At 40.9% G+C, this 18,028-nt stretch overlaps 1 protein-coding gene across 2 annotated transcripts in view; it reads right to left on the bottom strand.

Moving 5' to 3' along the window:
- usp43b (ubiquitin specific peptidase 43b) overlaps nt 1-18,028 on the bottom strand; it is a 71,765-nt gene that overhangs the window by 37,139 nt on the left and 16,598 nt on the right. For both annotated transcript variants that reach the window (XM_038694384.1, XM_038694383.1), the window contains exons 3-4: nt 10,706-10,809; nt 1,170-1,262 (exon numbers count right to left, since the gene is read on the bottom strand). In XM_038694384.1, coding sequence (XP_038550312.1) covers nt 1,170-1,262; nt 10,706-10,809 — 197 coding nt within the window. The remainder of the gene's footprint in view (nt 1-1,169; nt 1,263-10,705; nt 10,810-18,028) is intronic.

The raw sequence follows: 18,028 nt of genomic DNA, 5'->3' as shown, positions 1-18,028 counted from the left end.
AGCAGGACCCCAGCAAAGAAACAAGTACTGTAAGCATGTTATGTGTATTTAAGTGAAAGCCAGTTTTAAGACTTTTAAGCAAAAGGCAAAAGTTTGCGTGTGAATTTTTTATGTGTGTGTTCAGAAAGAGACTACCACATAATTAAAGTGAGAGAGGTACTGGCTGGAAAAAAAGAGAGTGAATGGGGTCTCCCTCTTTGAAAATGTCAGGATTTCCTGACCTCCATTAGCCTGACATGGAGGCTGAGTGGATGTTGTGATGTAAAGTTGAATGAGACATTGTTCCCCGCTGCTGAGAGGGATTTCCACCAGCTTTTCCTTTTTGGTATCAGCCCTCCAGCTTCACTATTACTTGTGTTCCTACAGTATGTAGTGCATGAACAAAGCTGGGTGTTGTCCAGCTGGTTTGTAACCCTTCTTTTTTTAATGCTTTAAGCTTAACAAAGAAGTTTGACATTTTCCTTTCTTCTAGTGAGATGATACTGATCAATGTCTGCACGGTATATATGAAGCTGCAGCCAGTAGGCGGTTAACTTAAAATAAAATAAAACTAGAAACACTGGGAATATATCTAAAACTCACAACTTAACACAATATGTGTTATTTAATTTGTGCATAAGCAGTGGGATACAAATGGTTTTGTCATTTTACAGGAAATTATATTTTTGGGCAGAATGCAGTGAATGATGGCTAGCTGCTTTCCCCATGGTTTCCAGTCTTTGTGCTAAGCTAAGCTAACCGTTCCCTAGCTATAATATTAATTATATTTAATGGACAGATATGAGTGTGGTATCAATCTTGTCATCTAACTCCGGGCAAGAAAGGGAATAAAATGACTATTCCTTAAAGTATTAAACTCAAGGATATTTATTGAAATAAATGTCTGTTAACTTACTATTTATTGCTGAATGAGGTAACACATGTTGGTGGTGGTGAGTGATGGTGATTGAGCCTATGGCCCACTTTCAGTAGTTTAACATCATGACCTTATTACCTAGTGGACCGTGAACAGAAAGCACTGACATTATACTGTATGTTAACATTGTTTTGGAGACCAGACATAGGTCTACTGTCTAAAATAGATGCAATTTGGACCAGTTTCCAGTTGTCTACCTGAGAAGAACCATGATTTCAGATGATAGACCTGTATTAAAAAGAGCAGTGCTCACCTGGTCTGGCGAAGAGGAATAGGGAGTGAGATGCAGAGGAAAGGGTCAAAAGTGTTGCTCTGTTTCAGACAGTGGGGGCACGTCAATGAAGATCTGGGGGAAAGAAAGCAAACAGTTACATTAGTAGTGAAGAACCAGCTGTGCTGACTTGACACAGAAATAATCTAAATTAATCTCTTCTCTTGATTAAGTCTGGCAGGAATGGAAGTAGCTTAATTTTGTTACACAAGGGAACAACAGTCAAAATGAACGCAGTGTTCCATACAGAACCCCTTGATCTGATTGTGAGAAACGGAAAAGATGAGTGATGTAACTGGTGTGAATGAGAGAGAAGGGGTTGGGGCGTGAGGGTGTGGTAAGTCGTAGAAGAAGCCCTCTAGGGTGATTGGGGCTATAAATGGGAACCAGCAGAAGCTGTTTCCATCTTGTTGCATCACTCTCACCAGCTGCTAATGCTCATGTGATGCCATTACAGGACCCCGAGCAGAGAAAAGTAGGGAGCTTTAAGCGACGTCCCTCCTTCCTCTGCATCTGAATGGAGAGGACACCGATCACTGAGAAAGGAAATTTTTCGATGTGTACAGCAGTGAGTTTCTATTCCCTCAGTTTTCCGTTCAGTCTCTTTTGTTTATGATTACACTTCTTTCAAAGAATCCCACTCTAATTGTCTGAACAATGAGTCAGAGAGCCCTCTGAAGTAAATGGACTGATTGCTGGAAGTGATCCAGTATTTAGAGATAATCTGTGCAGGATTTCCTGGATAAGACCTTCTGTAAATACAAAATAATTAAGTGAGTCTCCAATACATGCTATCAACTACTTTGATTAAATTAATTAGGACCAGTGGGTGTAGACCAAAATTACTTTGTACCCATGGAGATCTGACATCAACCAGTCAGACAGATGAAACCAAATATAGTTTTAAAGCATGTGACATCTTCATCTGAACCATTGATTGCCAAACAGGGATACATATAGTGCCAGGAGGTACCTGGAAAGATTGTGGAGTGTTTGACGACTTTGAAAAACATATATCCACATATTGAATCAGCTGTAACACTTGAACACTAGCTATGTGTTGAGATTAAGAATGCATGAAAACCCATTAGCAAGTGAGAAGGGAAGTCTGAACAGCCAAAAGAAATAGATAAATGGTTGAAATAGTTAGTTAAAAGTTGCTTTAAATAATGGTAAAAATGATAAATGGTTGAAACATCTAGATTCTGGTTTCTTGAAGCCATACTGGAAGCTCAGAGTTTGTGAGGCAAACTTGTGCATGAAAGCTTCAATGTTACATTTCCAACCTAGCTGGAGAAAAAAGATTGGTAACACTTTCTATGAAGGTCATCGCTATAATAACTTATGCATATATTTATAACACGATATAATGCGTCCATAAGACATTATAACAATTGTTATAATCACTTACAACATGTCATCATCGGTAATGAGTAAAGATTACTACCATAATCCCCTTCCCCCACCACTCCGCCGCTCGCCCCGCACCACCGCTATCCGTTCAAAACATAGTCGGACTTGCCACTAGCAAGATTGCCCAGCAACATTGCTCAAAAAGTTGCCCCGTGTATCATCAGCTTTAGGGCCTGTCCATAGGCTCGCCATTCATCTGTGATAACATCTGAGCCTCTTCTTACATGATGTTGGTCGGCAAGAGGTCTTCTCTTGAGCGATCTTTCATCACCCTGACAATGAGTGTCCTTGATGTAATTATGTTGTGTTTTTGTGCTAAACTGCAAAATGTTCAAAATTCATACTGATTGTTCATAAAGTGAAGAAACATAAATAAAAGTTGTTTTCCTGTGCAAAATGTGTCACTTTACTTAAAGCAAACAATTACGTGTTATAAGGTCTTATATTAGTTCATATGGTATTATGTCCATCTGTAATATATTATACAGGGATATATATTTTAACACTTTACTTAAAGCAAACAAAGACATGCTATATAACTTTAAACATTATAAGCTATTATTTTATATCACTAATTGTAAATGGTGACTAAAGTGTATTCATAACGAGGCACAGTCGGTGGTTATAATGTGTTATGGAACAGGAGATTCTTGCCGCACATTGATATAAACTGGTGTTACTATTCGTTATAAAACATTAAATAAAAAGGTCATAATACTTATGAACTTTGTTATAGCGCCTAATGCATGTTTGTAAGTGATTATAACAACTGTTATAATGTCTTATGGACGCATTATATCGTGTTATAAACATATGCATAATAGCGATGACCTTCATAGAAAGTGTTACCAAAAGTTTTACTTAAGAAAGGGATAAAAAAGGATTGGCCAGGGAACGAAAAATATTCTTCTAAAAAAGACACGCCAGTTGAAAGTGCAACTCAAACTTATCATTAAAAGATTACACGTGCTTCACCACTGCCACTGTAAAAATAAGTAATCAGTAATCAGAGGCTGTTGTGCCCACATCTTTACAGAGACCTGCCACATCAACGTCCCAGGTCAAGCACTCGGCAGGTGGTCATCGGACCGAGCTCTGGCAAGATGAGAGGAGATGGACTCGTTTTACATAGATGATGCTTGGTGCTCAAATACAGTTAATATGGACTGTGTTTCCTGTCAGACTTTTTATTGTGACTTTTTTTCGTGACTTATCTTGTTGCTGCTGTTTACATACTACCAGACGCAAATTCAAAAAATGCACTACGGAATGTTCTGGTTGTATACGTGTGTATACTGTATATGTATATAAATAACTGTATCGTTTTATTTTATATGTTACTATGTTTTAATATACACTTACACTTGTATCATGAAGGGACTACAAATTTCGTTTCGTTATACACCCTTGACAAATAAATAACCTTGTACCTTGTAACAGTTTGGAAAGCACCTTGCTGCAAATAATTTGATAAAAGTCTTGCGTGAAGAGTAACCCATCAGCAATAAAGTATACTGAGTGTGAGTACTTTGGGAGCCTTAAATCTCACATAAAGAAAAATCATGTTTTCTACATCATGATGAACATACTGTATAAGAACCATATTTAGATTAAACTGAGAAAATTAATTGAATAATTTCAAATGCCAAATTCCCTTCTGGTGCCATGAACCATGCCCCCAAAACACTCCCCATTCTCTTACTAATTCTCAAGTCTTTTTTCATTTTAAGAAACACTTTAACTCCCCAAGCTTATGTGTGTTGAACCTTTACGACCTTCACTCGCCATCCTACCATGGGAAATTAAGCTACAGATGAACTGAAAATGTGTTTTCCTTATAGGAAGGCACCTGACAGACCAAGTGGGGCAGGAGAGGGGGGAGTGAATAAAGCTCTGTTCAAGCAAGCCTAGCTGACACAGGCTCTTAGTGGATCTCTCCCTCTTGGCAGAGCAGAATGGCTGCCCTACGGATGTCTTATTCTCGCCAGGAAACAGTGAGGGTAACTGCACTCCATGCATACAAATCACACTCCAGCTCCACTAAAACATAGATGCTGCCCACACTGCTCTAGAACACTTAAAAAGAGAAAAGAAGCAAAGAAAGAGGTGATATTCTGGTGACGCTCTAATGGAGGAAGCGTGCAAAGGTTGAGAGGTATGTATCCCCCCGTCTGGGATGCAGCCATGCTGAAGAGAATCTGAGCTTTATGCTTTGCACAACCACACACTCCTGGAGCTTTGAATTTAGTAGCAGTAACACATCACCCAGGTATCTTTTTCTGATTGATTTTCTTTCCTACAGGAGACAATTAAAAAAACAAAAAGTCTCAATAGGTTCACGTCTAATAGATTAGCAGCTAATTCTTCTGACTCAGCCTGGCAGCGATTCTCTGTTTGGGGGGGATGAACAGTAGTTTATTCACCATCTAATGCTCTGAAATGGAAAAGGCATTAAGCTTAATGTGTGCCTCATAATTGAAATTACAATATACACATAATAAACAGACCCATTACTGGGCCTGTAAACTCCAAAGTACCGGTTACCCAATTCTTCCTTTCAAATCATAACAAATAAATCAGGAGAAATTATCAAAACAACGGCCACACAGTCCGACTGATTCAGAGATAAGACGTGAGGGTCTCTCAGAGAAAGCGGCATGGCAGTAAGACGAGCCGCGCTCCTACTGAAATTGCACCACGTTTGTAATCTGAAACGCTCGGCTGCCCGTCACTTGGCTTCACTGTAATGAACAATGCTTGACAGACAGACATTTTCATTGCAGCCGCCACCGACTACAGCCCGTGACTCACCCACATATAGACAAAGATCACAGTCTTTGATCTAATTTAAGATTTTCTTACTTGATCAAAGGGGGTAAAGAGCAATAGATGTATAAATCAGTGATGATAGAATGAATTCAGATCTTTTGATACAGAGGTAAGAGCTTGCTTGCTACTGCAATGAAAATTACAATAAATTCATCACAAAATGAAGCTTGAATGCACAATGACCTAAAGTTTAGCTGAGATTCTGATCAGCTCCAGCATGCGATGACAGATAACATAAATTAAGATCAAATAACGCTTGGCTTGGTTGGCTTGGATTGAACTTGTTTGAACATGTATAATGGCCGTGATGATTGCATAGTGACAAACGGGGCTATTACAAGGATGATTCTCCGGTCTGTCAACCCGTGATGCTGTATCACATTGGACACTGCTCTGCGAAGTTACACAGGCAGTGGTGGGGAGTCAGGACTCAGAGGAAAAGAGAGGGGCAGGAGTCAAGAAATACTTGTTCAGTCCAATAACAGCAGTGATAATACATTAGAAATGCATTCATCTCAATTTAAAACCTCACAGCCTTGTGATGCGTGTTTTTTTTTTGCATTAATAAAATAGATTCAGACTATACACACTGTGTATGTTACAGTCCCTTAGTAAAGTTTGTGCTTAGCCAAACCAGTCAAGTATATATTCCCTCTGTACCATCTCACCCACTTTCCCTGGATAGCACAGTATTTGAGTGGGTGAGAGGAACACATTTTGCATGCCAGGCTGCTAAGGCTGCTGCTTCCTGTCTAGACACACCCAAGGTGTCACAGCTGAAACATTTGACAGTGAGGGTAGCAATTAAGAGATGCGCTGTGACAGATGTTATTACTGGCAGTCACACAGAGCTGCCAGTTTTCCAAGGATTTGGATGGTGCCGACAAACAAGAAATGAGCAGTTCAGTCTGGAGGAACTACTTGGGAAATTTTATTAATTAAGCATATAGATACAATTTTGTGGCTGAATTTAAGACCTCAATAATCAGTCAGTGTGCGCCATCATTTATGGAATGAGTCCTGATGGCTTTTGCATCAGCATCAGGAGCTGGATACAGAAGATACAGCTGACCTGTGTAAATGAAGTAAGAACTGATTAGAGAGTGGCACTTACATAGGTAAGAAAGAAAGATTGTAAAGCATAGTCTAACTTATAGGATGATGCACCCCAAGAGGGGGTCTAAATGTGTGCAGTCCTCAAAACATCACTATAGAAAGCTGCGAGTAACTGACCACGGTGTAAATGTCTTTTCACACCGTGACCACAACAAATCAAAAACCTGAAAATGGCGCATAGATGAGTTAGCCAGATAAACTCAACATCTGAATGATGCTCTTCTCCCAGTAGACCACAGCTGACAGATGCATATATTGTGTAAAAAATAAAAAGTCTATTTAACTTCTGGATGACTGATTGATGGGAGTCATGATGACACCCAGCTGCATTAGATTGTGGGGTGGAAAGCCTATTTTGGGGAGGGGCTTTTCTGTACATCACCACAGAGCAACAGTAACCAGTTTAGGAAAGAAAAAAATCTCTTGTTGATCCAGAACACACCAGACAATTTCCCAAGGCATTACAATGGTGAGAATACTTGACCACTGGCACAGCTAACAACCCAATTACTGTATTTCACCTAGCACAAAAGGTAAGAATTCCAAGTACTTGTGCTAAAGGGATTTCTTTTCCCCTAAGAGACACAGAGGTTAGGATACCAGGGCAGTTTTTCATCAGAGCTTTTCAGTTTTACTGCTCTTATCTGCTTGGCAAATACTGGAGGGGCTGTGTAGATTTACTGTTCCTCTAGCCAGGCATTTGAGTCTCTGAGGAACTCTGTGTAAAAGAAATGATGACAGCTCCATTACATCCGCAGTATCCAGCAAGATCAATGAAGCATAAGTATAATGTAAGCATAGGTGGGCTGTGTGATGAAGACCTTATTCCATGAAGGTGTTATACAATTATATTTTACTTATCCAGAGCAACAATGTGTGGGTACAACATCTTCCTTGGACAAAACACAGGACTGTTCTTAGACAGTTGTGTTTGCAGTGGCTGTGGCTTTCATACGGTATAGAATGATTTCCTCCATAGGTGCACAGACTGTAAGCATTTTTTTGCGGGGGGTGATTTGATTCTTTATATGCAAATGCTGCAGAGATTGACCGATACAAATAATTACCGTGTTTTGCATACACATACATTATCTCACAAAAGTGAGTACACCCCTCACATTTTTGTAAATATATGATTATATCTTTTCATGTGACAACACTGAAGAAGTGACACTTTGCTACAATCTAAAATAGCTGCTGGCAACAAAGGTGAGTACACCCCTAAGTGAAAATGTCCAAATTGGGCCCAAAGTGTCAATATTTTGTGTGGCCACTAGGGCTGTCCCCGACTAAGAATTTACATAGTCGAATCAGAATCGTCAAGTCATGCCTGTAGTCAACTGATAGTTGAATCATGTGTGTTTTTGTGCACAGCGATTGCGAGCCGAAGCTAAACTGAGGCTTATTGTTGACCATTTTTCTCTCTCTCTCTCCCCTGCCATTCACCGGTCTTGTGAAGAGTTTTGCGTGCATGCCGTGCTGCCGACAACGGCTTGCTCCGAAGGGAGGGGATCATGCTCTGCTAATTCTTTATTGCACCACTACTCACTCCATGTGCACTGTAAGGAGATGGGGAGCATGTTGAAATACTATATTATGCCATCTTTATTTAAGATATCAGGGTAGCGTATTCTGATAGTATAATAATGATTTTTTGTTTAGATATTGCTGACGATCAGCCACTGTCTCGACGTCATGCCCAACAGCAAGGTTGCACAGATTTATGGGCGTGGGTCATATGCATGCGCAGAACAGCATAGTAGCACATCTTGAAAGGTAGCATAAATCGACAGAACACCGGCAGCACTCATGCAGCCCCAGACCATGACACTCCCCCCACCATGCTTGACTGTAGGCAAGACACACTTGTCTTTGTACTCCTCACCTGGTTGCCACCACACACGCTTGACACCATCTGAACCAAATCAGTTTATCTTGGTCTCATCGGACCACAGGACATGGTTCCAGTAATCCAAATCCACTGAAACCAAAAAACAACAGGCTCCCAGCCAAATACAGACTCCATGTAAGGATAAAAAACAACAATAAAGTTTTATGTGCTGAAGCCCGTCAGGCCAAATGAGAATCTGATTGACTTCCGGTGACATCAGAAAGTCTTGAGACACTGAAAGACCTCTGCTTTGTTTTGAAACAGAGTTGAATTTCATCCTATTGGACAGGTAAACTAACATTACTGCAAAGCATGTGAAACATATTGTGAGTTTGTGCTTTAGTTGGCTCAGGTTAGATAACGTTACCTTGCTGGCTAACGCCGACCAGTTGCTTACGTTATCTGGTGCAAAATACTTACGGGTTACGGGTGTATGCCTTTCCATATTACTATCCTGTTTACCTTTGGTACTATGTCAAAGTGTTTTAGCCTGCAAGAAATTATGCCTTGCAGGCTAAAATCAACACTTTGACATAATACCGGTGGTACACAGGAAAGTAATATGTATTGCATTAGCTGGTGAAGTAATGTGGAAAGCCATACAACTACAGTATTTTGCGCTGGATAATGTTAGCACTGCTAACGCTGTTCAGGGTCCGCTGGCGAGCTTACGTTATCTAACTTTAGCCAGCTAAAGCACAAGATCACAATATGTTTCTGATGGTGACAGTGATTCTTGTTTGGCCTGAAGGGCTACAGTACATAAAACTTTGTTGTTGTTTTCCTCATCCAGAGTTTCTGTTGGAGGGAGCCGGTCGTTTTGTTGTGTTAGTTCATTAGTTCATTAGTTAGTCCATTTTGTTAAATGTGGTGTTGTTGCTTTAGTGGGCAAGAGGCTCGGGAGCATGCATGCAGAGAATCTGACCCGATTCCTTCACATAAGAAGCAGAATAGTGGCTCTTCCAAGCAACAGAAAAAACAGGCGTGTGGTTTGTTTCTATGTGAGGTTACAGCCCTTTGACAAATAAGCAGTAAAAAAGTGATTTATTAACAAGTGATATTATTAAAAAACTACATATAGCCCCTTTAAATATATGTTGATGCTTATCCTGTTGTATGTAAGTAAAATATCTGAATACTTCTTCCATCATTGGAAACATTCATCTAGTAAACTCTCTCAGCAAATTGTTTATGGTGCAAAAGCAGAAAAAAATCCAATTGTTATATGTTAAATAACAGAAAATGGGAGAAACTATAAATTATTAAAAAAAACAAGCATTTACGACACACAAATATCTCTTCTGTTTTGCACTGGAAAAACTACATTAGGAGAAAATAGCAGAAATCATTTCACATTCCATTGCGGCCATAAAGCTATTAATATATGGTATCATATTTATAATAGAGGCAAAACTTAAAAGGTTCCCATGGTATTAGATGATTAGATGGTTTGCCAGCCCTGACCCCCCTTAGTTACTGTTTGCTACAGTTTTCCGTTCTCACAGAATACATGTATGTGGTTTATATGATAATGGCGGAAATATTCTTGCCATTTTTTAAAAAATGGGCTCTTGATTTCAGACACTGGTAGACAACAGCAGGCTCACCATTTCTAGCTGGTAACTATTAATTTTGTCGAACCATATGAACTAATGCTGGCTGATTTTTCAATGTTTCAAGCTGACTCGTTTAAAAATTAGAACCCTAATGAGTCTAAAATATGCACTTGATGTCTACATGCATGATAAAAGAATGTCCCAGGCAAAAATGCAGCATCCTCACCAGTTGATGATTCATGTGGAAAACATTGAAATAAAGTCAGCATTGTGCTTGAATTGTGGTTTAGAGCATTACGGAAAATGCAAGGTCAGTTATTTCTTTCTAACATAAACCTGTTTAGCCACATTGCTCATACATGGACAATTATAAGGTTAGATGTGTATTTTTAAACAGTATGTTCAAACCAATGTGTTTGCCAAATGTAACGCTAAAAGAGTATCACTTTTATTATAGACCCATGCATATAGCTTAAACATGTGGAGAAATTGTTCGACAGACCTGCTGTGATTACTGTTGCAAAGTTATGATTTGACAGTCACAGTTCAGGGAAGGGGTTTAGTGAATAGTCAGTTATTACGCCATGACATCTTCACATGGTAGTAGTAAACTCCATCTTCCAACCTAAGAGACCTGTTGATAATTTGTTGATATATTTGTGGATTTAGTGTCTGGCAGGTGCAAGTGTGGTATGTTAGGAAAGGAGACTCACTTGTACTGTGCCTGGAAATGTTCCTGGACAAAGCTGTGCTGGACTTTGGGCTGCTGGGAATGGGACGGGTCAGGAGACGGCACCTCGTCAGCTCCACCAGGGCCCTGCAGCACAGAAGAGGCCACCCATAAACACAACGCTGTCACACTCTCAGATTCTTCAGAGATCCATCATACATTGCCGTTGCAGAGGTTAACAGGAGTCATCATTGTGAGAGGAAACTCATACTGTATATAATGGTAGCGCAACAATAAAGTTGTAAGTCTGACAGAGGGTCAGGTAGAATGCAGCTTTGGCACATTCTTGCTTTTCCTTGGAAATAAAGTGATATTCAAAAGTTGTGGAAAGCACTGATCTAAACACAACCCCCAGGGAAGCCCTTGTCTTTCATCCACTCACCCACAACGGAGATAAAGCTGGCCTTGGATGAAGATAAAAGAGGAGCAGAAAAAAAAGATAAAAAACTGATCACTGAAAGACTTGCAAGGTCACAAAAACAAACGTGTGGGATGGGACACACACGGAGCTTCTCAGAAACACCGCTGTGCGTTAATGACACAGAACTGAATAACCTTCTACATCAGTTTTACATTACAATGAACATGTTTTGTATTTGCTACACTTGGTAATAATGGTGTACAAATCTTGTTTAATAAGTAATTTTGTATCATGTCCTCTGACTCGCAAAGACAATGCAGTATGTAAAATTAGTCAAATGAGAAGATTGATCAGTTGATGATATAACATTAACTTGTGAGTTTTAGAGGTGCTAGTAGGCAGATTATGTTACTTTTGGAGAGAGCCAGGCTAGTGTCCTATGTTAGCTAGTTAGCTATGCTAATTAACCGCTCATAGTAGCTTCAAATTTTAGACACAGACATCAAAGTGGTATCGATCTCATCTAACTAGGCAAGAAAGTGAGGAAGCATACTTCCCAAAATGTCAATTACTGTCAATCTTATCTCATTCATGTGTGAAATGGTTGCGCAGAGGAGTAAAATCCAAAAGTGCTAGAAAATTATAACCAGCACTCATACTGCAACATCTCTGTTCAGTATCAACTCCATCTCACACCTTACCAGCCGGGGAGAATGTCCCGAAAAACATTCTTTCAGTTACCAAGTGTTCTGCTTAAAAGGCCATTCCTGCCTGCATACAAGTACCTTGTTAGCATTTCTCTGCTTGCATGCTATCAGTCCCACAATAGCATGTGTAAAAGTCAGGTACTTGAGAATACATTAAGTCATCATATCATTTCAGCTGTGCTTTCACTCCGAGCCTTTTCTGTTGACACACGCTCTTGTCTCTGTTTACTATTCCGCTGATTTCTTGCTCTTGGTCCCATACTGGTTGCCACTGTTCCCAGGCTGGCAGCTCGACCATGACCTCTGCTCACAAACAGAGCTGAAAGGAGGTTTAGAATTTCTAAAGGGGAGAGGGAAGTGGAGGGCATGCGTGTGTGTGTGTGCGCGTCTGAGAAATCAGTGTTAGACAGAGACAGGCGAGTCCTTTACAGTTCACCACCATTTTAAAACCCGAGTCTATTCTTCGAAGAGCATTTGTGCTTTGCAAAGGCCGAGCGCAACACTGAAACCTGACCTTCCTGCTGCACTGTGCTTCAACAAGCAAGTACAATGACAAATCTCTACCTCCTCTCACTCTTTCCTCTTTGCATGGATGTCAGGCTTTTGTTATTGGTTAGTCATATTCTCCCACAAAATGTCAGTAGTGCCAAAAGGGGAGGTTCGACCCAGCTGATCTTCTTGTTACTTGTTCCGGTAAAACATGCAATAGCGCAAGTGCCACCCTTCAGACTTTTTATTTTCTAATCAAATGCACTGACATCAGGCTCTGTACCCCTTCCCCCAACTCCCATACTAGGTAATGGATTCCATTGCTATCTTTATGTAGAGATAACCATAGCAACATTGAGGCCACAGAGTGCAGACACAGTTGGTCTTATCACTTCTCTGGAATTCGTGCCCTGCTCTGCTATGTTTAAAGACTGCAAGGTGTCGGCTGTGTGTTAACAGAAGCTGCTGAGGATGTGGACATTTAAGCACAGCGAGAATGCGGGACAGGTTACATGCCCACTGACATGTGGTTCTGATAAGACCTCAGTCTTCTAAATGATCATGGCCAGATAGTAAATCCCATGGAGTAAGCTGTGACTCCTGCTGGCCGAAGAAATTGTTTTTATAGGTTGTTAAGTGACCCCGACAGAACAGGGGTCCCTCTCAAGAGGTGCCATGCAACGGCCTGAAATTGAGATTCTATCTTTGAAATTGGCTGTCAGAAAAATATGCCAACTTCAAGCTGATAAAAATGCAACTAAACGGGAAGGTAACAGAGGGGGGAAACATTTGAAAAGCTATGTTTAGAGTCAGGTCTGACCTGTAGACGACTACCAAAAGGTGGGGGGAACAGGGTGTGAGACTTCATTTACATACCTGTATTCTTCTTCTGTACAACACTGCACACACGCTAAAACGTGGATGTTTCTTTGGTTTGGTTTGTCAGGTTGCAGCCTACAGTGCATACACACACATTTCTCCCAAAGCCATAAATCTCCTACAGTACTGACGCAGCTGACCCCCATGCCTCATGCATCCTCATTTTTTGTTCTGTGTTAATTGCACTTCTACCATTTCCTTTAGCATCAGTGTTACTTTCTTATAGCTTAAACATTTCTTGTAATTACTATGAAATGAGCAGCCTGTTGGCACCTGGGTTGTGTACCCTTATTATCACATACTTTGAGCCGGTTTGAGTAAGTTGGGGCTCTTCCAGGAAAAAAATATTTCAGAATTTAGAAGTAAATGAGCCTGAGTGTTGCAAGCTCCTGTGGCAGACATAGTGGCTACTTGGCTTGGAAGAGTGAAAATGTAGATTGGTTTGTTGTTTTTGGCATAGCAATTTTTGAGCTATTCACCAACTATTTCAGGAGGTGAAAGTGTTTGGTTCTTCTGTTTGTGCCAGTTACTTCCCTTCAGGGTAGTTTGTTGGAGAGGGCGGCATTTGGTCTCCATTTGGCCTTACCTGGTGTGTTTTTGGGTCAGTTTGGGCATGGGTATGTTTTAGCAGAGGGTTTCTCTATGGGACTTTTGGTGACCTAACAACAGTAAAAATGGGTAGGTCTGTGAGAAGGTTGCCAGCTTCCTTGTTGCTTTTTTTTCTCACTTCACTGGTGCCTCACTTGTCAGTGCAGCTGGCTCAAAGTATGTATCAATGAGGGAAGACAAGCCACGTTAAAGTCCCAGTAAATGTGTTTTATTTGAAATAAACAAAGATAAATATTTTTTAAAAGATGTTGCAAATTGTAAAATGACCAAAAACCAGGAAACGTGGATCCTGAGAATGTGGGGGAATCCGAGAGGAGGCCTAGCTTACATAGGCCTGGTAACCAAGGGCCATGTTACACTTGAAAACTTGTTTAACGTGTTGGCAGGCCAAAGTGTTTATAGCTGTTCTGAACGGCCACACATGAAAGCAGAGTGAAAAGAGGAATAATTGTTTAAATATGGGGAAAATGGCACACATTTTCAGTGTTTTCTGGATGAAAGCTTGAGAGAGATTTTCTCACACCTGGCCAACCACCGTGTGAGGTGGGCGTGAAAGACAGATTGATGGTTTTGGAATTGTCGGACCCAGCTAACTATGGCTGCACAAATTCTCATCAAACTCTTTACTGTCATTAATCACTGTCCCTGTACTTGCATTCACGACAGCAAGTAGCACAAACAGTCCCTCCTTTCCTGCTGCTATAAAACCAGAACAAAAAGAGACAAGCAATATTCTCTCCAACTGTCTGGACATTGGTAGCAATATATGTCAAAGCAGTAAAAGCACAGGTGTAATTAATAAAATTAACTATGTACTGTATTCCGTTTAGCTGAGCCGGTTCCAGGATTTGGTATTGTGCGTGCTTCCTGGGACACTTAATAGAGCAGAGCCATCGTTAATGTCAGAAGTTACACCTGTGCTTTTCCTGTCATGACATTTCACAATGTTTGCTGGGTAAAACATCGATTCATGGCTCCCAACGAATGTGTGTCACCTCGTTCCTAAAGTTAATGAACGAGAAGCGAAATCCAGTTTAACTGCACCACATCAGGTGCGTCCACATTAAGCTAACAATCCTTAATAATGATATGTTAAACACTACAAGCTGAGGGGGAGGTCTGTAAGAATACACATTAAAACTTTACAACTTTTCTTTAACAGGCATTACAGTTTGCTGTAATGAAGTTTCTGGAATATCTAAATTTATGGAACAGTGGCAAGTTGTAACTCAGGAGTTAATGGCTGAGCAAAGTAAATAGCCCACAAAGAAATAGATCTGCACTATTTTGTGGTCTCACCATAGAAACTCATATCTGAAAAGATAACACGAAGAAATATAAATACAAAAATGTGCAACTGCTAATATCCAAGATATGTAAAGCCAGAGAATTGTCTACTTCTGCTTAATCCATAAGCCTCAATGCCAGGAGAGGGGCATGTGCCAGTGCCCGAGGAGCAAGGAGAAAATTAAAAATCAAATCCTTCACCCTGGCACCTTAGCGTGCTGTAATTGATTTCTGGGATTTAGATAAATGACAAAGATACAGCGTGCAACTGAGTGGTGGGCTGGAGCCTGGCCGCTGGCTCAGCACTGTCAGCAGGAGGACAGAGTTCACAGACTATGATTTTTAGAGCTGACTAAAAGATGAAGAGGGAGGGGTCAGAGTTAGACTTGATAGGCACATTGTTGTGCAGCTGGCTGAAGATCAGAGACCTGCCTGAAAAAGTGTCATTTTCGTAAAACTATCCCAGCTGATATGAGTGTATTTTAATAGGAATACCATTGGGAAATATACTCACAATCTGGGGAATCATACTTTCGAGATAGTTATTCATACTGACAAACAAAGATGGCTCTTCTCTAAAACATAAAGATTATTATTTTTTCCTATTATTTTGAACATAAGTACAACATTGACTAAATAAGAGTGCTCATGCTAGTAAATCACTCCTTAGGCCTTTTTTTCCCCACAGTGAGATCAATGTTATTAAAAAGAGATTTTGCAGCCTTGGAAACAGCACTGCACTTACGCAAACGCACCTGGTCTCTGTGAAATCAAAGACCGTTGACTCCTGGTCATCTGTACTTCAGCATGAAAGCCTGAAATCGCAGAGATTAACGGTGCATTCTGTCGCATCAGGGAGGCTTTCAATAATTCACCCCAAAAATGTTGCTGGGAGTGATTCATCCCTGTGAGCAGAGCCACTGTAAAGGAACTCAGGCACTCTCAATCCACTGTGGTAAAAATCCAGGAAATGTGACCCCCCATCCTCACAGACCACACGCCTCATCCTGATGTGGGGGGAGGGGGGTGTATAGTAAAGCCCCCCCCCCCCCCCCCTTTACTATCCACCCCCCTCCCCCCTCGAGTGGTCCCAGTAATGGCCCTGATGTGAATAATTTAAAGAAGCCGTGGAAACACATTGGGATGGACATGTGCTTCTGCTGGAGAACTCACTATAGTGGAGTGACTGAGAACAAGACCCAACAGCACCTAACTCCCCGCGGTGATCGTAACAGAGAGAGACACAGGGTGAGAGACAGAGAGATGTGGGCAGGCGTAAAGACACCGCACACGTGTGTGTGTGTGTGTATGTGTGTGTGTGTATCGATACAGACGGATGGAAATAGAGCGAGGGAAAGTAGAGTGTTATTGAGTAACTGAATGACTTAGAAAGTCAAAGTAGTACACACAGCTGACATACAGCGTTGATAAATAATGGACGGTCTCTTTCAACACTGCGTATCTCTCTATAAATAGTCCCAATGACACAGACGATGAAAGCTTTTCTCTCTGACCCTCCGGCCCATTATTCCCCGTAGCCGATCGCTCTAGGTGGGGTGTGTTTGCATGGACATGCTAAGTGCCCAGACATCGGTGCATGCACTCAAACTGACCTCAGGGTTGCAACCGACTGACTGCTGTGTGTACAGCAGCTATACAGTATGCTGGGCTCAGTCTGTTCTAGTTTTGACTGACAAGACAGGACGAAGGGCAGACAGGCTCTGAAGCATATCAGTACACCTATCTATACCACAGCTACCAGTAAGGTCATGGGTGTCATACAGATGACGCCTGTTATCTTTATAAGACTGAGAATATATATATCTATCTATATTAACACTGCATCTGTAATGCATCTATAATGCTGTCAGGACTTCACTTTGCCTTTTATTTCCACCACAGTATGAAGTATTACTTTGGCATTACGTTGCCATCCATAGCAACCAAGATGCATCCAAACCAACCAGCTTTCTTCATGGATCCTATTCTCTGCTTTTACCTCCCTGTGCCAAGGTACAAACAATCCAATTAATGTCTCCCAAAGTGATCAATAATGTCACAAACTTGTGACTACAAGTTTGCTTACAGAGCAAAGGTGAGTTGCCAAGCAGTTGAGGCTGTTTCAAATCACTCACCCTTCAAATGTTTGAAAAGGTGCAAAAGCTGCCTCAAACAAACCCTAAACATGTGACATGGCCCTTTAGTTTTGGTGTAAAGCACATCATTACTGGGCCATTTTAGCCAAGCTAGCAGAGTGTCTACTTTGTGTTTACTGCTAGTTAGCAAATGTTCGCATGCTAACACCCTAAACTAAGATGGTGAATGTTACCTGCAGCATGTTGGCATTGTCTTTGTGAGCATATTAGTATGCTGATGTACAGCTTCACAGAAGCGCAAGCAAATTTTGCCCAAAGCATTTTATTAATCAACATACAAACTCTTTGGGAGCAACTCGAGGCCCAGTGTCTTGCTCAAAGTCACTTCAACATGTGGTAAGGAGGAGCTGCGCCACCAACACAACAATGACAATCCGTTCTAGCACCTGAGGTACAGCCGCAGTTTTGAAACAAGTTACTGATACGTTCCAGTAATTTCTTCTTGAATGAACTGTTCACATATGCTCTGCATCTTTGCATTTAACACCCTCAGGAGTGTGGAACCAATTCTAAAAATGTGACCAGAAGATTTCAAAGTGAAGTTAATTTTATTTATATAGACCAGTATCACAAAAATGTGCCTCAAGGAGCTTTACAATCGTTACACCATCCAACACACTCTGTCCCTAGACTCTCATTACAGATGAGGAAAATCTTCCCCCAAAACGCTTTTAACGGAATAATCAGACTGTCAAAAGTGTCAGTCAAAAATGAAAGTTAAGTGTGACGGTTTTGACGGTTCGATATTGGCAGGTACCCTGCATCATGTTAGGCTGTAAATCCCACTCTCTAAGGGTGAAGCCATTGTGGAATGTGTA

This window comes from Micropterus salmoides, unplaced genomic scaffold (genome assembly GCF_014851395.1).
Source record: "Micropterus salmoides isolate LMB-PRFRI ecotype aquatic unplaced genomic scaffold, ASM1485139v1 Ms_hic_scaffold_10, whole genome shotgun sequence".
Taxonomy (NCBI): domain Eukaryota; kingdom Metazoa; phylum Chordata; class Actinopteri; order Centrarchiformes; family Centrarchidae; genus Micropterus; species Micropterus salmoides.
Note: the sequence above shows the minus strand (reverse complement) of the source record. Positions and strands in the feature narration are given on the sequence as shown.